At 41.5% G+C, this 22,209-nt stretch overlaps 1 protein-coding gene across 2 annotated transcripts in view; it reads right to left on the bottom strand.

Moving 5' to 3' along the window:
* The window catches only part of LOC106578801 (calpain-2 catalytic subunit), a 35,184-nt gene extending 13,293 nt beyond the window's left edge, over positions 1-21,891 (bottom strand). Inside the window, exons 1-9 of one of the 2 annotated variants that reach the window (XM_045702295.1) lie at positions 21,259-21,891; positions 20,934-21,178; positions 15,519-15,588; positions 10,697-10,815; positions 10,116-10,249; positions 4,041-4,209; positions 3,875-3,958; positions 3,209-3,294; positions 2,580-2,654 (exon numbers count right to left, since the gene is read on the bottom strand). In XM_045702295.1, the coding sequence (XP_045558251.1) occupies positions 2,580-2,654; positions 3,209-3,294; positions 3,875-3,958; positions 4,041-4,209; positions 10,116-10,249; positions 10,697-10,815; positions 15,519-15,588; positions 20,934-21,170 (974 nt within the window). In that variant the 5' untranslated portion in view covers positions 21,171-21,178; positions 21,259-21,891. The remainder of the gene's footprint in view (positions 1-2,579; positions 2,655-3,208; positions 3,295-3,874; positions 3,959-4,040; positions 4,210-10,115; positions 10,250-10,696; positions 10,816-15,518; positions 15,589-20,933; positions 21,179-21,258) is intronic. The other variant, XM_045702294.1, reaches the window with a different exon arrangement.
* Positions 21,892-22,209: the final 318 nt, after the last annotated feature.

The following is a 22,209-nucleotide window of genomic DNA, read 5'->3' on the forward strand; positions in this document are numbered from 1 at the left end:
GGATCTCCAGGGTTAGCCATCCCTGAGTCCTGGTCTGGTAACTGGGTGGTGATTGAAGGGATCTCCAGGGTTAGCCATCCCTGAGTCCTGGTCTGGTAACTGGGTGGTGATTGAAGGGATCTCCAGGGTTAGCCATCCCTGAGTCCTGGTCTGGTAACTGGGTGGTGATTGAAGGGATCTCCAGGGTTAGCCATCCCTGAGTCCTGGTCTGGTAACTGGGTGGTGATTGAATGGATCTCCAGGGTTAGCCATCCCTGTGTCCTGGTCTGGTAACTTATACCTCTGAAGGTTAACAATGAGGTAAGGTATGGTGGAAGTTAATGCAAGAGGCTCTTTATACACGAAAAGAGCGCAATGCATCGATCTATGCAACTTCAAAGAGGGCCAGCCTACTTTCTGATACAAAATACAGTGTTTTGTACTGAACCTATCACCTGTAATAAAGCGCAATGCGCTATGATAAACTGCATCCAATGGCTTCAATAAAGTGGCAGCTGCATTCATGGAGACATATCGCAATAGTCATATAGACATATCATCACCATCGTCATATAGACGATATCCCCATAGTCAGTAACCGTATGTTGACTGAATGATTTGTTTTCTGTTATTTTTAATTCTTAATTTGTTATCCAACTCATTAACAGGCTTATTGAAAGATTGCTTTTCATCAATCCTGATACCCAGATATTGTTAAGCGGGGACACGATCAACGAGGGCACCATCCAAACTACGTATGCATAAATCATCAGATACATTTTTTTTACGAGATTTTGGAAAATAACATTACCAATTTCAGTTCAACAAATGCTTTCTGCAGAGCAATAAAGGTTGATTAAAGCATAAAAACATAATTGAACACCATTAGGAAATATACAGTGTGTTCTGTCCTTTAAATCATTTTTTACACCAGCTACCCACAGCCTGACCAATTTATAAAAGCCTCTGAATAAGTATTGAGTGGTCCACAGTGCGAAGGCTTTAGACAGGTCAATAAAAAGTGGCCCACAGTGCTTCCTCTTATCCAATCAATTACAAACATAATTTAAAACCAAAGAAGTAACAGAAATGGTGCTATGACCTACTCTGAAACCTGACTGGTGTAGATTTAGGTCTAAAGTAGTACACTACTACCTTATAGACCCTGGTCTAAAGTAGTGCACTACTACCCTACAGTCCCTGGTCTAAAGTAGTGCACTACTACCCTATAGACCCTGGTCTAAAGTAGTGCACTACTTAGTATACATTTAAGTTAAAAAAGGATCTAAGTTTAGTATTTACACAATTATTTAGGTCACAGGGGTCACCACCTTTGTGAAGGAGGAGTGTATGGGCTGCCTTCCAGACTCTGATGATGGTTCCAGAAACCATTGTAATGTAAAACATTTGTGTTAAAGATTCTGCAATCACAGGAGCAGAAAGCTGCAGCAAGAAAGGATCAAGCAAATCAGCCTCAGTGTATTCTTTTAGAACATAACAAGTAGAACGTTGTTGAAATGAAAACAAAGATTTACTAGAAGTTGAACTTCCATCGAAACAACTATAAGAGTCTAGGAGAGGGGCAGGCACTCGATTTATTAAACCACCATTTCATTTAAATAAAAAGCTTTCCGAGATCAAACGCTGATCAAGAGCATCACTTATCTTACATTTCTCAGTAATCATGCCAGAGTCTGACACAACTTTCTTATGCAGGGAAGGAGAGGACTTTCTACGCTTCAGTGCATTAAATGTTGCACAAAATTTAGACGGATCCTCAGCAGAGTCTGAGATAGAACATAGAAAGTAGCTAGATTTTGTTTTGTTGATTGAGGATGAACATGTACTTCTCAATTGCCTGAAAAGCTGTCAATCAGCTAAAGAGTAAGTATTTCTATTCTTGGCCCAGGCCTGATTTCTCATCATAAAAAGATCTGAAAGTTCTATAGAGAACCAAGGATTTGTTCTCTTTTTTACTCAAAGGCTTTTAAAGGGTGCGTGTTTGTCTGCCAGAGAGATACAAATAGATGAGAACAATTCTGAAGGGATCCTGCTACTTATTTTTCTTCAAATATCTCAGTAGAATTGACAGGACTTGGAGGGAACCCCACACAGAAGAATTAAAATTACAGAACAGAACTGGGAGGGAACACAGAAGAATTAAAATTACAGAACAGAACTGGGAGGGAACATAGAGGAGTTAATAGAACATAACTGGGAGGGAACACAGGAGAGTTAATAGAACAGAACAGAACAAATGCTCTATTATACATCTGTAGACATCAACTGGACTTAATGATATGTACTGAATACATAATGCTATTGTGCAACTTGCCCATAAGTTGGCCGTAGGTAGAACAGGGTGTCAGACCCTTGTATACAAATTAAATAAATATATTGGCACAAAGACAGACCAGGGGGTCACAGATAAAAAATAAATACATATCTGCTAAGACTTTTTTGAAACCCCCAACTCATAACGCCTTCATGCCAAACGTCTTTTTTAACCTGTTATTAAGCTTCATAAATGTGTCATCACTTATGAGAAGGAAAACTCTTAATGACACAGTGACATCCCCAAAGGGCAGTGACCGACTTACCAGAACTCCCCATCCTCAGCAACATGATCCAGCTTCAGTTTCTCGTCGGGACGGACATATTTCCATTCACTGGAACTGATAAAAGGGATACACCAGTCAGTGTAAATAGTGTTTTTTTTGTACAGGTGATCATAGTCTATGCTGTATGCAGAGAGCTATTCTACCCTACCAAGCAAAAAGGCAGGAGCTGCTCATAGCGTGGAACTGAGAAAAATGTATTTTATTTACTTTGGTTTCACAGTAACTTTATGCAGTTACTGCTAACATAACCTCCATGATCTCCAAAACACAATACAATAGAGGCAGGATACTTGTCCACATGATTAAGCATGTATTTAATGTAGCAAAAAATGACATTAACTCATTTTGGACCAATTTAGCAGTTACTGCCTTTTTGCTTCGGAGGGCAGTTTTCCACTCTCAATATTGTTTGGTGTAGGTCTACCGTGTGGACACAGTGGGCATATCATAGCCTGGTCCCAGACCTGTTTGTGCTGTCTTGACAACTCCTTTGGTGACAATGAGCATAGAAGTTGACAAGACAGCACAAACAGATCTACGACCAGGCTGTAGAGTTTGTCAGTAGTCTATTTCAGAGTGCTGTTTGGAAGTCACCATCATTCCCTCACCCATCACTCCAGGGCCCAGTCCACTCCACCTGTCCCCAGGGGTTCCTGATGCGAATCAGCTGGACCGGGTCTCCATGGAGATGGACCTGGATTGACGACAGGACTCACTTACGCCTGTGGTCTTATTAACACTCTCAGTACTGTGTTTTTCCCCCATATTTTTGTGGTTTTACTGAAAGGGTAGGACAGTCAAGGGAAGACAGAAAAGGTAGAAGTGCCCATCAGAAAGACAGATGAACCTGAGGTTAATGCCCATCAGAAATCAGATGAACCTGGGGTTAGTGCCCATCAGAAAGACAGGTGAACCTGGGGTTAGTGCCCATCAGAAAGACAGGTGAACCTGGGGTTAGTGCCCATCAGAAAGACAGGTGAACCTGGGGTTAGTGCCCATCAGAAAGACAGGTGAACCTGGGGTTAGTGCCCATCAGAAAGACAGGTGAACCTGGGGTTAGTGCCGATCAGAAAGACATAAGAACCTGGGTTTAGAGGCCATCAGAATGACAGATGAACCTGAGGTTAGTGCCCATCAGAAAGACAGATGAACCTGGGGTTAGTACCCATCAGAAAGACTTAAGAACCTGAGGTTAGTGCCCATCAGAAAGACAGATGAACCTGGGGTAAATGGTGCTAGTACAGTGCGGACACTATGATATGTAGGTACTTTACCTCTTCAGCACCAGTGACAGAGTATGCATGTCCCTTCACCAGTTTAAGAGCTGTCACTGCCTCTGTCTCATAGGAATTGGTGATCTGAAAATAAACAATTGTGATGTTCGTATCTAAATCAATCAATCAAACAATCAACCAATGTAAATATCTAAATTCAACCTACATCAATGGAACAGCCCAGTAGAGAGCCCAGCCCCAGAGCCTTCTCCATGATCTTGAAGAGGTGAGGAGGAGCTTTGTCCAACTGGTATATCTCTGCTATCCCTCCTGTGAAGTCCTCAAAACCTTCAATGGTGGAGCCACCTGACAGAGACTCATAGCATCCATTCAGCCTGAGAGAGAGAGATAGACAGCGAGAGAAAGAAAAACAGAAAGAGGGACAGAAAGAGAGAGATAGACAGCGAGAGAGAGAAAAACAGAAAGAGGGACAGAAAGAGAGAGATAGACAGCGAGAGAGAGAAAAACAGAAAGAGGGACAGAAAGAGAGAGATAGACAGCGAGAGAGAGAAAAACAGAAAGAGGGACAGAAAGAGAGAGATAGACAGCGAGAGAGAGAAAAACAGAAAGAGGGACAGAAAGAGAGAGATAGACAGCGAGAGAGAGAAAAACAGAAAGAGGGACAGAAAGAGAGAGATAGACAGCGAGAGAGAGAAAAACAGAAAGAGGGACAGGAAGAGAGAGATAGACAGCGAGAGAGAGAAAAACAGAAAGAGGGACAGAAAGAGAGAGATAGAGAGAGAGAGAGAGAAAAACAGAAAGAGGGACAGAAAGAGAGAGATAGAGAGAGAGAGATGGACAGACAGGCAGACAGGCAGACAGGCAGACAGGCAGACAGGCAGTAGGCAGACAGGCAGATAGGCAGACAGGCAGATAGGCAAATAGGCAGATAGGCAGATAGGCAGGCAGACCATTAGAAAGAAATGGCATGCAATATATTCAGTGACATACAGTGAGGTCCAACAAGTATTGGGACAGTGACAAGTTTGTTGTTGTTTTGGCTCTGCGCTCCAGCATTTTGGATTGGAAATGATATAATGACTATGAGGTTAAAGTGCAGACTGTCAGCTTTAATTTGAGGATATTTTCATCCATATCGGGTGAACTGTTTAGAAATTACAGCACTTTTTGTATATAGTCCCCCCATTTAAGAGGACCAAAAGTATTTGGACAAATGTACTTACGCGTATTAAAGTAGTAAAATGTTTAGTATCTGGTCCCATATTCCTAGCATCCAATGATTACATCAAGCTTGTGACTCTACAAAAGTTGTTGGAGGCATTTGCTGTTTGTTTTGGTTGTGTTTCAGACTATTTTGTGCCCAATTGATATTAATGGTAAATAATGTATTGTGTCATTTTGGAGTCACTTTTATCGTAAATAAGAATAGAAGATGTTTCTAAACACTTCTACATTAATCTGGATTCTACCATGATTACGGCTAGTCCTGAATGAATTGTGAATAATGATGAGACACAAATATCAAAAGTGCTTTAATTTCTAAACGGTACACCCGATATGGATGAAAATATCCTCAAATAAAGCTGACAGTCTGCACTTTAACCTTTTAGTCAGTGTATAAGTTCAATTCCAAAAAGCTGGAGTACAGAGCCAAAACAACAAACAATGGGTCATTGTCAAAATACTTTTGGGACCTCACTGAGATCTATGTCATCTATCTATGACATTTTGTACATTCTTTATTTCACCTTTATTTAACCAGGTAGGCTAGTTGAGAACAAGTTCTCATTTGCAACTGTGACTTGGCCAAGATAAAGCATAGCAATTCGACACATACAACAACACATAGTTACACATGGAATAAAGAAAACATACAGTCAATAATATAGTAGAACAAAAGAAAACAAAAAGACTATATACAGTAAGTGTAAATTAGGTAAGTTAAGGCAATAAATAGGCCATGGTGGCAAAGTAATTACAATATAGCAATTCAACACTGGAATGGTAGATGTGCAGAAGATGAATGTGCAAGTAGAGATGGGTGCAAAGGAGCATGATAAATAAATAAATACAGTATGGGGATGAGGTAGGTTGATAGATGGGCTGTTTACAGATGGGCTATGTACAGGTGCAGTGATCTGTGAGCTGCTCTGACAGCTGGTGCTTAAAGCTAGTGAGGGAGATATCCTGTTGGGGCTCGGGGGCAGTATTGAGACATTTTGAAAAAAATATGTGCCCATTTTTAACTGCCTCCTACACCAACTCAGAAGCTAGGATATGCATATTATTAACACATTCGGATAGAAAACACTCTGAATTTTCTAAAACAGTTTGAATGGTGTCTGTAAGTATAACAAAACTCATATTGCAGGCAAAAACCTGTGAAAAATAGATCCAAAAAAATTTGAATTTTGTGACTGTACTATTTAGTGTCATTGTTTTATAGATACCATAGTGAGAAAGGATTCATTTCGCAACACCTACGGCTTCCACTAGATGTCAACGATCTTTATAAAGTTGTTTGAAGCGTCTATGATAAACAGAGAGCAAATTAGAATCCAAGGAAGTTGACATGTCATCACTTCATTTTTTTGCGCCTGCGCATAAATCTGAGAAACGTGAGTTTGTCATCATTTTTATCTAGACATAGGATAGGTTGTGTGAAAATATTACTGATGTTTAACGTTAAAAATGGACCAAAAGATTAATGCTAAACAACATTTGACATGTTTGAACGAACATAAATAGATTATTTACTAGGTTTTTTTAGCTTTTCGGCGTGATTTTACCAGCCCCCCAACCACGTTTTGTGGGAGCATAATGAACGCTAAGTACTTGGTGTTATTTGGACATAAATTATGAACTTTGTCAAAAGAAACCACATTTGTTCCGGACCTGGAATGCCTTCCGGACCTGGGATCCTGCCTTCTGATGGAGATAATCAAAGGTAAGGGGGTATTTACAATGTTATTATCGATTTTAGATGATGCTAACTGTATAGCATAGCCTGTTGTTCTTAGCATAGCACCCCGTTTATTGCAAAATGTGATTTCCCAGTAAAGTTATTTTGAGATCTGGCCATTCGGTAGCAATTACGAGATGATAATATATTATTCTTTGAATGACAATATTATAATTTACCAATGTTGTCGAATAGTAATTTTGTTATGTTCACCGGAAGCATTTCAGAGAAGAAAAAATCTGAATTTCACGCTACTGTAAAATGCTGTTTTTGGATATAAATATGAACTTGATGGAACAAAAAATGCATGTATTGTATAACATAATGTCCTAGGAGTGTCATCTGATGGAGATTGACAAAGGTTAGTGCATAATTCTAGCTGGTTTCTGCTTTTGGTGACGCCTGACCTTGAATTGAAAATGGATGTTTGTACTTTTGTGGCTATGTACTGTCCTAACATAATCTAACTTTATGCTTTTGCCGTAAAGCCTCTTTGAAAATCGAACAATGTGGTTAGATTAAGGAGATGTTTATCTTTTAAATTGTGTAAAATAGTTGATGGTTTGAGAAATTGAAATTATTAGATTTTTGATGTTTTGAATTTCCAGCCTTGTTAGCAATCCCGACTCGGGGTTCATTGCTAACCTGTAGCCCCAACAGGATATGAGTCTCCAGCTTCAGAGATTTTTGCAGTTCGTTCCAGTCATTGGCAGCAGAGAACTGGAAGGAAAGACGACCAAAGGAGGAATTGGCTTTGCGGGTGACCAGTGAGATATACCTGCTGGAGCGCGTGATACAAGTGGGTGCTGCTATGGTGACCAGTGAGCTGAGATAAGGCGGGGCTTTACCTAGCAGAGACTTGTAGATAACCTGTAGCCAGTGGGTTTGGCGACGAGTATGAAGCGAGGGCCAAACAACGAGAGCGTACAGGTCGCAATGGTGGGTAGTGTATGGGGCTTTGGTGACAAAACGGATAGCACTGTGATAGACTGCATCCAGTTTGTTGAGTAGTGTTGGAGGCTATTTTATAGATGACATCACCGAAGTCAAGGATCGGTAGGATGGTCAGTTTTACGAGGGTATGTTTGGCAGCATGAGTGAAGGATGCCTTGTTGCGATATAGGAAGCCGATTCTAGATTTAATTTTGGATTGGAAATGCTTAATGTGAGTCTGGAAGGAGAGTTTACAGTCTAACCAGACACCCAGGTATTTGTACTTGTCCACGTATTCTAAGTCAGAGCCGTCCAGAGTAGTGATGCTGGACGGGCGAGCAGGTGCGGGCAGTGATCGATTGAATAGCATGCATTTAGTTTTACTTGCATTTATGAGCAGTTGGAGGCCACGGAAGGAGAGTTGTATGGCATTGAAGCTCGTCTGAAGGTTAGTTAACACAGTGTCCAAAGAGGGGCCAGAAGTATACAGAATGGCGTCGTCTGCATAGAGGTGGATCAGAGAATTACCAGCAGCAAGAGCAACATCATTGATATATACAGAGAAAAGAGTCGGCCTGAGAATTGAACCCTATGGCACAGCCATAGAGACTGCCAGAGGTCCAGACAACAGGCCCTCCGATTTGACACACTGAACTCTATCAGAGAAGTAGTTGGTAAACCAGGCGAGGCAATCATTTGAGAAACCAAGGCTGTCGAGTCTGCCAATAAGAATGTGGTGAGTCGAAAGCCTTGGCCAGGTCGATGAATATGGCTGCACAGTAATGTCTCTTATCGATGGCGGTTATGATGTCGTTTAGGACCTTGAGCGTGGCTGAGGTGCACCCATGACCAGCTCTGAAACCAGATTGCATAGCAGAGAAGGTACGGTGGGATTCGAAATGGTCGGTAATCTGTTTGTTAGCTTTCGAAGACTTTAGAAAGACAGGGTAGGATAGATATAGGTCTGTAGCAGTTTGGGTCTAGAGTGTCACCCCCTTTGAAGAGGGGGATGACCGCGGCAGCTTTCCAATCTTTGGGAATCTCAGACAATACGAAAGAGAGGTTGAACAGGCTAGTAATAGGGGTTGCAACAATTTCGGAAGATCATTTTAGAAAGAGAGGGTCCAGGTTGTCTAGCCCGGCTGATTTGTAGCGTCCAGATTTTGCAGCTCTATCAGAACATCAGCTATCTGGTTTTGGGTGAAGGATAAATGGTGGGGTTATTGGCGGGTTGCTGTGGAGGGTGCCGGGCAGTTGACCGGGGTAGGGGTAGCCAGGTGGAAAGCATGGCCAGCCGTAGAGAAATGCTTATTGAAATTCTCAATTATAGTGGATTTATCGGTGGTAACAGTGTTTCCTAGCCTCAGAGCAGTGGGCAGCTGGGAGGAGGTGCTCTTATTCTCCATGGACTTTACAGTGTCCCAGAACTTTTTTGAGTTAGTACTACAGGATGCACATTTCTGTTTGAAAAAGCTAGCCTTAGTTTTTTTAACTGCCTGTGTATATTTGTTCCTAACTTCCCTGAAAAGTTGCATATCACGGGGGCTATTCGATGCTAATGCAGAACGCCACAGGATGTTTTTGTGCTGGTCAAGGGTAGACAGGTCTGGAGTGAACCAAGGACTATATCTATTCCTAGTTCTACATTTTTTGAGTGGGGCATGCTTATTTAAGATGGTGAGGAAGGCACTTTTAAAGAATAGCCAGGCATCATCTACTGACGGGATGAGGTGTATTTGGAGGGCGAGTTAGTTAGGATGACATCTATGAGGGTCCCCGTGTTTACAGATTTGGAGTTGTACCTGGTATGTTCATTGATAATTTGTGTGATATTGAGGGCATCAAGCTTAGACTGTAGGATGGCCGGGGTGTTAAGCATGTCCCAGTTTAGGTCACCTAGTAGCACGAGCTCAGAAGATAGATGGGGGGCAATCAATTCACATATGGTATCGAGGGCACAGCTGGGGGCAGAGGGAGGTCTATAGCAAGCGGCAACAGTGAGACACTTGTTTCTGGAAAGGTGAATTTTTAGAAGTAGAAGCTCGAATTGTTTGGGTACAGACTTGGATAGTAGTACAGAGCTCTGCAGGCTATCTTTGCAGTAGATTGCAACACCGCCCCCTTTGGCAGTTCTATCTTGGCAGAAAATGTTATAGTTAGCGATAGAGATTTCAGGCTCTACAGTGAAATAAGACAGTAATCACTAACCAGGACAGTAATGGACGAGGCATATTGATATTAGAGAGAGGCATGCGTAGCCAAGTGAACATATGGGGCAAGTGAGTGGTTGGGCTGACTGGGGACACGGCGATTCATAAACCATGTATGTATTACGGTGCTGTATCTTAACATAAACCATGTATGTATTACGGTGCTGTATCTTACTTGGCGTAGGCCTTCTCCAGCAGGGCGCTCCAGAACTCAGAGCCCTCGGCTGAGTGAACAAACAGCAGCTTTCCATCTCTAGTGGGCAGCCGGTCATCAATCACCACGTCCACCCACTCACCAAACTGCCAGAACTGAAGAGGACCACAACAGACAACATTCCATAGAATGTCTCAACATGTCATAAAGAGAGTGAATCACATGGCAGAACATGGGGAAACATGCGAGACACTATAACCGTCTCTAATCCTAGAAACAATTTAACTTCCACAGGTGTAAAGTAGGCGTAAAACAAGCCCCCTATGACAGAAAAATAAAGAAAAATGTCACTAAGGATCTTGGAAAAACATCTGACTTGTACTTGTCTTTCTCACACTAGCAATGACTGACATACTGTATGTGACTGATTAATCTACCTTAGTTGAATGCAAGTTGCCCCAGGATACGAGTGTCTGCTAAATTAACAATATGTAAATGTCAATGAATGGAGAGTGTTGAGGATTGGGAATAACTACATGTTAAAACCCTTGACCCCTAACCCCTGACACCTAACCCCTGACCCCTGTGCCCTGACCCCTGACCTGGAAGTGAAAGATGCCAGCGTAGCGGTCAGTGAAGCTCTGTTCAGGAGGAACGACCCTAGCCAGCACGCTCTCATCCAGGGTCAGTGATGCAATAGCAGCCAGCAGCCAACAGTCACCTGTAATACACACACACACACACACACACACACACACACACACACACACACACACACACACACACACACACACACACACACACACACACACACACACACATATATATATATTATACGTGTGCCAGACTTGTAATACTGTATGCAATATTCAGAGACACACTCGTCTGGTTCTGCCAGATTACCGCATACAACAAACATCCTGTTTTGTCACAGTTACAAACCTGTAACAGTGGAAACATCTTAGCGATATTGACACAACAGGGAGGGAACCCCACACAGGAGAGTAAATACAACAGGTTTTTTTATCTCTTTGGTGCTATTTTCATAAAGTATGTGGTGAAGTTTTAACACTCTACGTACACAACTCGAAACTGATGGCACTTGTAACGCAGCAGGTCTCATATTCAAGACTATTTTATTGTGAATTAATTGTGTTTTCTTCACCACACAATCATTGATCCAAAATATAAGTTTACTGTGAAATATCATGAGAACATTGATTTAATCACCAAAACACTACATGATGATATCTTCTCAATTGAGTTGTTCTAACAACCTGTCACGCCCTGACCTGAGAGAGACAGTTTATTTCTCTATGTTGTTAGCTCAGGGTGTGGGGTGGGCATTCTATGGTTTATATTTCTACGTTTTGGCCAGGTATGGTTTCCAATCAGAGGCAGCTGCCTATTGTTGTCTCTGATTGGGAACCATACTTAGGCAGCCCTTTTCCCCTCCTTGAGTTGTGGGATCTTATTTTTGTACTGCTTTGTAAAGCCTGCAAGACGTGACGGTTGTTTTAACATTGTTTATTATTTTGTTTAAGTGTTCTGATTTAAAATAAATTCAAGATGAACACTTACCACGCTGCACCTTGTTCTACTCCTTTGGACAACCGTTACACAACCAGTTAAACCAATAGCAGAAAATACAAGAAACAGCTTTATAAATTGTCATTTGAATGTAGTATGTTACAGTACTGTCAATTACAATATATTACCCTGTTTTCACATCAGGCAATACACTGTTTTCACATCAAGCAATACACTTACACTAACCATTAAAATTGCCTGTCCACATCAAATGTCCATACTTTCTATCCCATACAGTATGTGATCAAAGGGTTGATCATTGAAGACATCTTTCACAATCCTTGATGGAAAACAAGCATGCATTGTTCAGATATATTTACAACATAGGGGTACTGTAATAGTTAATGTAATAGTTAATGAGGCTATATACAGGGGGTACCGGTACCGAGTCAATGTGCAGGGGTACATGTTAGTCCAGGTAATTGTGATAATACGTACATGCAGGTGGGGATAAAGTGACTATGCATAGATAATAACAGAGAGTAGCAGCAGCAAAACAAAAAGGGGGAGGCGGAGGGGTCAATGTAAATAGTCCGGGTAGCCATTTGATTAGATTTTCAGCAGTCTTATGGCTTGGGGGTAGAAGCTGTTCAGTAGCCTTTTGGACCTAGACTTGGCACTGCGTTACCACTTGCCGTGCGGTAGAAGAGAGAACAGTCTATGACTAGCCTTCCTCTGACACCGCCTGGTATAAAGGTCCTGGATGGCAGGAAGCTTGGCCCCAGTTATGTACTGGGCTGTACGCACTACTCTCTGTAGCACCTTGGCCGAACAGTTGCCATACCAGGCAGTGATGCAACCAGTCAGGATGCTCCCGATGGTGCAGCTGTAGAACTTTTTGAGGATCTGAGGACCCATGCCTCCTCTCCTAAGGAGGAATGGGCATTGTCGTGCCCTCTTCAAGACTGTCTTGGTGTTTTTGGACCGTGAGTGTTTGGTGGTGATGTGGACCAGAAGGAACTTGAAGCTCTCAGCTGGCTCCACTACAGCCCCGTCGATGAGAATGGAGGCGTGCTTAGCCGTCCTTTTCCTGTAGTCCACAATAATCTCCTTTGACTTGGTCGCGGAGAGGTTTTTGTCCTGGCACCACACGGTCAGGTCTCTGACTCTCTCCCTATAGGCTGTCTCATCATTGTCGGTGATCAGGCCACCGTTGTGTCGTCGGCAAACTTAATGATGGTGGTGGAGTCGTGCCTGGCCGTGCAGTCACGAGTGAACAGGGAGTGCAGGAGGGGACTAAGCATGCACCCCTGAGGGGACCCTGTGTTGAGGATCAGGGTGTGTTGTTGCCTACCCTTACCACCTGGTGGTGGCCCATCAGGAAGTCCAGGATCCAGTTGCAGTGGGAGATGTTTAGTCCCAGGGTCCTTAGCTTAGTGATGAACTTTGAGGGCACTATGGTGTTGAATGCTGAGCTGTAGTCATTGAACAGCATTTTCATGTAGGTGTTGTTATTGTCCAGGTGGGAAAGGGCAGTTTGGAGTGCAATAGAGATTGCATCATCTGTGGATCTGTTGGGACAGTATGCAAATTAGAGTGTGTCTAGGGTTTCTGGGATAATGGTGTTGATGTGACCCATGACCAGCCTTTCAAAGCATTTCATGGCTACAGACGTGAGTGCTACGTGTCGGTAGTCATTTAGACAGGTTACCTTGGTGACTATGGTGGTCTGCTTGAAACATGTAGGTATTACAGACTCGGACAGGGACAGGTTGAAAATGTCAGTGAAGACAGTTGCCAGTTGGTAAGCGCATGATCGGAGTACACGTCCTGGTAATCCATCTGGCGGCTTTGTGAATGTTAACCTGTTTAAAGGTCTTGCTCACATCGGCTATGGCGAGCGTGAACATGCATGCTTCAATGTTGCTTTCCTCAAAGTGCACATTGAAGTTATTTAGCTTGTCTGGTAGTCTTGGGATACTGGGCAGCTCACGGCTGGGCTTCCCTTTGTAGTTTGCAATTCCTGCCACATCGGACGAGTGTCGGAGCTGTTGTAGTAGGATTCCAATTTAGTCCTATATTTACGCTTTGCCTATATGATGGTTCGTCTGAGGGCATAGCGAGATTTGCTATAAGCGTCCGGCTTAGAGTCCCGCTCCTTAAAAGCCGCAGCTCTACCCTTTAGCTCAGTGCAGATGTTGCCTGTAATCCATGGCTTCTGGTTGGGGTACGTACGGTCACTGTGGTGGCGACGTCATCGATGCACTTACTGATGAAGCCAGTGACTGATGTGGTGTACTCCTCAATGCCATCAGATGAGTCCCAGAACATATTCCAGTCTGTGCTAGCAAAACAGTCCTGTAGCTTAGCATCTGCGTCATCTGACCACTTCCATATTGAACGAGTCACTGGTACTTCCTGCTTTAGTTTTAGCTTGTAAGCAGGAATCAGGAGGATAGAATTACGGTCAGATTTGCCAAATGGAGGGCGAGGGAGATCTTTGTACACATCTCTGTGTGTGGAGTAAAGGTGGTCTCGAGTTTTTATTCCTCTTGTTGCACATTTAACATGTTGGTAGAAATTAGGTAAAACATATTTAAGTTTCCCTGCATTAAAGTCCCCAGCTACTAGGAGCGCCACCTCTGGATGAGTATTTTCTTGTTTGCTTATAGTTTTATACAACTCGTTGAGTGTGGTCTTAGTGCCAGCATCGGTTTGTGGTGGTAAATAGACAGCTACGGGAAAAAAACGATGAATACTCTCTTGGTAAATAATGTGGTCTACAGCTTATCATGAGGGACTCTACCTCAGGCGAGAAAAACCTCCAGACTTCCTTAATATTAGATTTGGTGCACCAGCTGTTATTGATAAATAGACACAGACCTCCACCCCTTGTCTTAGCGGAGGCAGCTGTTCAATCTCGCCGACGCCCCCGTAAACCCAGCCAGCTGTAGGTTATCCATGTTGTTGTTCAGCCATGACTCGGTGAAACATAAGATATTACAGTTTTTAATGTCCCGTTGGTAGGATAGTCTTGAACGGAACTCATACAATTTATTCTCAAATGATTGCACATTGGTCAAAAGGACGGATGGTCGAGGCGAGTTACCCACTCTCCGACGAATTCTCACAAGGCACCCTGACCTGTGTCCTCTGTAACGGCGTCTTCTCTTCATGCGAATGACGGGGATTTGGGCCTGGTCGGGTATCTTGAGTAAATCCTTCGCGTCCGACTCGTTAAAGAAAAAATCTTTGTCCAGTTTGAGGTGAGTAATCGCTGCTCTGATATCCAGAAGCTTTTTTCGGTCATAAGAGACGGTGGCAGAAACACTATGTACAAAATAAGTTACAAACAACACGAAAAAAAAAAAACACACAAAATAGCACAATTGTTAGGAGCCCGTAAAACGGTAGCCATCTCCTTCCTTTATATGTATTGCAATGTGAAATATGTGTTTCTAGATGAAACACTGATTAATTTTTGTGTAAAATTGACTGTGTGATATTTGTGTGTTTCACTTAGTCAATTGAAAATTTGCTTTTTTGATGATCTGTTGAGTTTTGTACAAAGAAAATTTAATTGTGAAAATTGCACCACATACTTGTGAAAACGGCACCAAAGCGATTGAAAATAAAAACTGTAATACATCACAGAACAAATATACAATAATAATAATAATAATAAATACTAATAATACAATAATATACATTAAACCTACGTTTAATACATCTGTAGACAGATTATACTCTTCTACAATATATCTGTAGACAAACATACATATGTAATCTCCTTCACTGTCTGTTGGTGGACACAAAGCCAGAATTAGTGGAAGGAGGATCTTGGGATTAGCAGTATTTACAGCAACACCCCTTCTCTTTGTGAAATATGCTTACCCAGATCTCCTTGGCAGATATCAGTCCTGGTGGCTCCGTCGTCAATGAATTTCGGGTTTGAGCACAACTCCTACAGCGGTCACGTGAGAGACAGAAGAATACCTTTGTTTACACAGTAATTAATTGATTCATTTATTAATTTATATAAGTGAACACTGTACATGATTGAGAAGCATTGTCGTATGATAAGTTGCTTGTCAAATCCTACAGCAATCACATGAGAGAGAACAGACAGAGGAATCTATTTGTAACCAGCTGCAATAGGAATGTGAGTTTACTTAACATTTGGGCATATACTGTAGCTGAACCAACATGCGTCTTTAAGTTCAACTGTATGTTCACTCAATTTAGAATTTTAGTGTGAACAAACAATTCAACTTGAGAATTTATTCTACCTTATTTGCATATTTCCCCAGCGTGAAATTAAACTATTTATGAATAATATATATTTTTTTACGTTTTCTTTATTTAACCAGGGTGAGTTGACTGAGAATACATTCTCATTTACAGCAACGATCTGGGGCAAGTTAGATGACATTTGGGAAGACATGGGTCTAGTTCAAATATATAGTTCACATTCAAATATATAAGCAAGCGAAAAAACACAACCCCCCCAAAAAAAACAAAAAAAACATAAGATCAATCATAGAATCATAAAAAATAAACAAATTCTTAAGAAGGTCCTCACATAGCCGTCTGGACTGCTTCAGATGCACCAAGTCACTCAATTTCAGAAAACCCTATAGACCATTCCACAAGCCATGTGCAAAATAGCTCAAGGCAGATTTACCTCGAAGGGATCTCTAGAAGGGATCTCTAGAAAGGATCTCTAGAAAGGATCTCTAGAATTAGTCATTCCTGAGATCATATCTGATAGCTTGTATTTCTGAAGGTTAACAGAGAAGTGAGATGTGGTCAGTAGTTTATGCAATAGGGCTTTTATAAGTGTGGAATACTGATACAGAGTGTATTGATAACGCACTGTGATAAACTGTGTCCAGAGACTTCAATACAGCGGCAGACGCATTCAGAGAGATGATATCGCCATCGTCGAAGACCGGAATGAATGTCGACTGAATGATTTCTTTTCTACTATTTAACTAAAGGCAGGACCTATTCCTATAAAATAAGCACATTTTAATTCTTAACTTCTTAACTAACTCATCAACATGGTTTTGACGGAAAGTCTATCATCGATCCAGATGCCCAGATATTATAAAATCAGGGACACGATCAATAAGGGCCCCATCCAATGTAAGTATGCATAAATCATAAGATACATTTTTATGAGATTTATAAAATAACATATACTTGTTTTTACCTTGATTAAGTACTAATTTAAGCACAACAAAGGCGAGGCGGAAAAAGGCAGATTGAATCATTGAAGCTTCGAAATTGCCTGGTCAGCCATGGGGGCAATAACACAACAATGACCTCTCTATACAGACAATACATACATCAAAAGGTCTTTCTTTGAGGGCCTAGTTACACCCTGGTTTAACCCTAACACAGTGGTCTGAAACTCCTGGTTTACAGGCCACATAAAGCCTACAAGTTACATTATTCTGGCTTGCAAAGCGATGTGTAATTCTTATTAGAATCCAGCCAGAGTTAGAATATCCGACAACTTGAACTTTTATCTCTTTTAGTTTACTCTTCAAGGTACTTTTTAAGAAACTTGTAATCAACATGCATTGAGAATGACTGCCATGGGGAAGAGTGATTAGTTAGTCTACCTAAATCATATAAACTGGAACAGTCATCTTAGGAATGGGTGCAAAAATTTGATTAATTTTGAAGAAAGAAATGCTGTTATTTATGTTTGTGTAGCATAAGATTAATCAACCAATCAATGTACAGTATGGAGAGAAATAAAATGTATGAAATGTATGCATTCACTACTGTAAGTCGCTCTGGATAAGAGCGTCTGCTAAATGACTAAAATGTAAATGTAAATGTACATGGTGTTGAAACAAATCATTCTGAAAATCAACCTGCAATAGAGCATGCTGGGAAATAGGATAATAATGGGCATGGTTTTGATTGTTTTTGAGAAAATATACATTTGTAATTTTACTCAACAAGCTTCTTCAAATTTCAGTTTATTGATTCAACGTACAATTGTAAGGTAACCATGTGGAGTTTAGTCAACATTTGGGCATATAGCTGAACCATCATACAGTGATGCGTTCCAAAGGCAAACATGAATTTGTAAATTGACTCAACAAGCTTTAAACAAACTTTAATACATTAGCTCAAATTCTTGAAGTCCACTCAACTCACAGAATGATGCTGATTAAGAAATTGGTTAAATTGGCTTTTTTTAGAGTGCAGCAGACAGATAATACTCTCTGGTCCAGTCAGCTGAGTAAACAACGAGTTGACAAAATCCCCTTTTGATCTAATCTATTAGATTCTATTTTACCCTGTTTATCAAAAGTGTTGGAAAAACGTGTCAATAATCAACTGACCGGCTTTGTTGACGTCTATAGTATTCTCTCTGGTATGTAATCTGGTTTCCCGCTCAGGCTATGGATGTGTCACTGCAACCATAAAGGTCCTCAATGATGTCACCGTTGCCCTTGATTCTAAGCAATGTTGTGCTGCTATTTTTATTGACTTGGCCAAAGCATTTGATACGGTAGACCATTCCATTCTTGTGGGCCTGCTAATGAGTATTGGTGTCTCTGAGGGGTCTTTGGCCTGGTTTGCTAACTACCTCTCTCAAAGAGTGCAGTGTATAAAGTCAAAACATCTGCTGTCTCAGCCACTGCCTGTCACCAAGTGAGTACCCCAAGGCTCGATCCTAGGCCTAGTCCCCATGCTCTTCTCCATTTACATTAACAGTATAGCTCAAGCAGTAGGAAGCTCTCTCGTCCATTTATATGCAAATTATACAGTCTTATAGTCAGCTGGCCCCTCCCCGGATTTTGTGTTAAACACTATACAACAAGTCTTTCTTAGTGTCCAACAAGCTTTCTCTGCCCTGAACCAACAAGCTTTCTCTGCCCTGAACTCAATCATGGACACTCTTACTGACAGTTGTGGCTGCTTTGTGTGATGTATTGCTGTCTCTACCTTCTTGCCCTTTGTGATGTTCTCTCTGCCTAATAATGTATCATGTTTTGTGCTGCTACAATGTTGTCCTGCTGCCATGTTGTGTTGCTGCCATGTTGTGTTGCTGCTGCCATGTTGTTGTCATGTTGTGTTGCTACCATGCTGTGTTGTCATGTGATGCTGCCTTGCTATGTTGTTGTCTTAGGTCTCTCTTTATGTAGTGTTGTGGAGTCTCTCTTGTCATGATGTGTGTTTTGTCCTATATTTTTATTTTATTTTTAATCCCAGCCACCATCCCTGCAGGAGGCCTTTTGCCTTTTGGTAGGACGTCATTGTAAATACAAATTTATTCTGAACTGACTTGCCCTAGTTAAATAAAGGTAAAACAAATAAAAAAATAATTACAATGATAATAATCTTTAGACTCAGAGGAGAGGCTATGCTGTGGTCTTTGTGTGTGTCATTTGAAATCCTAACCCTAACACACAATCAAGATGAGATCAGTCAACCAGAAAGTAGAAGAAGTGTCAACAAACGGACCACCGCCCACCGCCCATGTCTGTAAAGCTCCGGTTACCATTATAATATGTTGTGTAGTGTTTCCATTGTTCTACACCTGGGCAGTTATATCCCCAGGACAGCATTCAGTGTAAATTTCATTTCCTGCACCAAGGTGCCTTTTAAAAGTTGACTGTGCATGTTTAATGTAACTGACAAAGCTCTTTGGGTTGACATGTCAGCACTGTATAACAGCAATAACCACTCGTTTTCCTCTGGGACAGTACTTCTTTACATACTCTTCGAAAAAATATGGTTCTACCAGGAACCGTTTTCATCTGAAGAACCCTTTTTTTGGAAACATGGTTCTGAAATAGTTATTTATAAAGGCGAAGAGTTCTAGCTAGAAACCTTTTCCCCCTAATTAAACATTTTTTAAAGAAAGGGTTCTGTGTGATTGTTTGGAAGGCAAGAAGGATTGTACATAGAACCCTTTTGATTCTGAAAAAGCATTTTCATTGTATTATTTTTCTTTCTTTTAAATAATGCCTGACCGTTAGTGTTTACTTCAGTATTTAAACGTTAACATCGGGAGTTTTAGGAATCTGATCAATTTAAAAAAAAAGATAGGTGTGAGAATATTTTAAACAGTATCTGGGGATAATTGTACAGTACATGTGTCTGGTATTTCCTTAATCATTTGGCATATACAGTACTGACAGTTTATATTTTTTTGCCATGATTTCTGTCTTTCAAAGTAGTATTTTTTTGTGAGAAAACTTTTATTGAGAAGAGTGTAGGAGAATAGAAGGGAGTATGAACCAGCAGTGTATTGTATACGGTACACAGCAAATTGTCCAGTTTTACATAGCATTGGTTTTTCAGTGTGACATTTCTAGTGTTAATTCAGGAATTAAATTAACACTGTAAAGAGTTAAATTAACACTCAGTGGTGTAAAATAACCTTAGTGTTGTTTTTTTTGTGCTGTTGTTAGTAACCAGAGTTGAGACGGATTGTGTCATTTTTACTCTGTGTTGAGTCAAGCACTCAAAACCACATCCATCATTATCATGTTTCCCAGCATGCTCTATTGCAGATCGATTTTCAGAATTGTTTCAATATTTACGTTTTTGCATGTACATTGATTGGTTGATAAATCTTATGCTACAAAAAGATAAATAGCATACCTTTTCACACATCGATCTTCGCTAACCTGGCCATCGTTCTGAATGCAGGTTGCAAGTGATTAAAAGTTCCAATTGTTGGATATCCTTGATCTAGCTAGATTCCAATAGGAACTACATAATACTTCTCAAGCCAGCATAATGTGATTTACAGGCCTGATGTGTAAACCAGGAGTTTCCTAACACCACTTTGTTTGGGTATAACTAGACCAAAATGTATTGTTATAAAGAATTACATTTTAAAGGCTAATTAGGATGGTGGAACCAGTCATAAAGTGTTCTAGTTAGAACCCTTCAAAGTTAAAGAGTTCTTGGTCAAACCGTTCATATAAGGTTCTAGGTACAGGGGGTTCTATGAAGAACCCTACTTAGAGAGTTCTAGCACCAAAAATGGTTCCGCTATGGGGACAAACCATATATGGTTCTACCCAGCACGTTTTGTAGTGACAAGCTTAAATCTCCAATGAATTGTAAACTTGACACTGGGTATACTTTACATTATATACAAACATATATATATTTACACACTGATAAACTGATACATCTCACAATAATAATACCTTTTCCCATGCTTCAAATTAAACCAGACAGAGACCCTGGTAGTCAGTGCCAGACATCCTATCATTATACATCTAGATCCTAGATTGTATATGAAATTCAAATGTACTCTCTTACCGTGGGTCTCTTCCACATCAGCCCCCTGGTCTTGGAGGAGTACTTCCCCAGATCTTTGTACCCTAGAGACTTGCTCTCTGCTGGGAAGGTGGGGTCCTGGAACAGTTTCCCGGACTCCAGACAGCCCTGAAGCAGCGTTTCATAGTCCTGCTGGAGGAACTTTACCGCCTGCTGGTTGGTTCCCACACCGTTTTCCCTCTCCTGCTGGCGGGCCAGCCGACCTGCCATAGACGTCATCCTGGAGCCTAGGAGTGGGAGAACAGTGAGTCCAAAGAGACTAAGTTAGAGGTTGTAGGTTGCTATCCCTGCCTGGACGAAAACAGACCTGGATTTGTTGTTGTGTGACGCTGGGTCCAATACAGTCAGTGGGACTGGGTGAAATCGGTTTGCTGTGGAGACTGGTGAGATCCTTGGATGTTATCCTGACTCTTGACTCCTGGGAACAGTCAGCTGGGCTGTAAGGACTGAATTAGAGGTTAGGTTGCTGTGTTGAATCCCTGGATGCAATCCTAGTTACTGTAATAGCTGTTGTTGTGTGTCCAGGCTCCTGGGGACAGACAGTGTTGCTGTAGAGACTGTAGAGGACAGACAGTCTTGCTGTAGAGACTGTAGAGTCTAGCGTCTAGAGACTGAAGATGTGATTAATGGGGGGGGTCCCTCCCTGGATGCAGTAGACTGGAGTCGTTGTGTGATGCTGGAGTTTTAGTGTCCTATGGAATGATTACAATCTCACACACAAACACAAATACCACTGGTTCTCTGTCCTTCTCCTTTATAGTAAACCAGCTAACAAAAAGGCAGGAAGCAGAAGCCCCAAGCTAGGGGAGGAGCCTGATGGATAAGAGGACAGGTGTGCTGACGGAAATGAAGCAGACAAGACAACAGCATCAGGCCACAGCAAACAACAGAGCTACTTGGCGGCTACCTACCTGACTCTGGCCCTAACCTCAGCAGAAATACACACACGCACACACACAAACATGAACACACACACAGAGAGAGAGAACAAAACAGTAGCCACACCTACAACCCAAGAAACCTGAACCTTCCTCCGTCTAATGACCTAATGTTACGAGAATGGATGGGGGATGGGAGTGTTTGTGTGTGTGTGCGCGTGTGCGTGTGTGTGTGTGGTGAGGAGAGAGAAGGTTCCTATATGCCTGGACAAAGGGGCAGTGGTGTACGTGGTCTAGTTTTGCAAGTTAAATATGACTGATATGGGTTGGGTCTTATTTCCTCTTTCCCCATGGATGGACACACACTCACACTCACCACA

This window comes from Salmo salar, chromosome ssa19 (assembly GCF_905237065.1).
Source record: "Salmo salar chromosome ssa19, Ssal_v3.1, whole genome shotgun sequence".
NCBI classification, from domain to species: domain Eukaryota; kingdom Metazoa; phylum Chordata; class Actinopteri; order Salmoniformes; family Salmonidae; genus Salmo; species Salmo salar.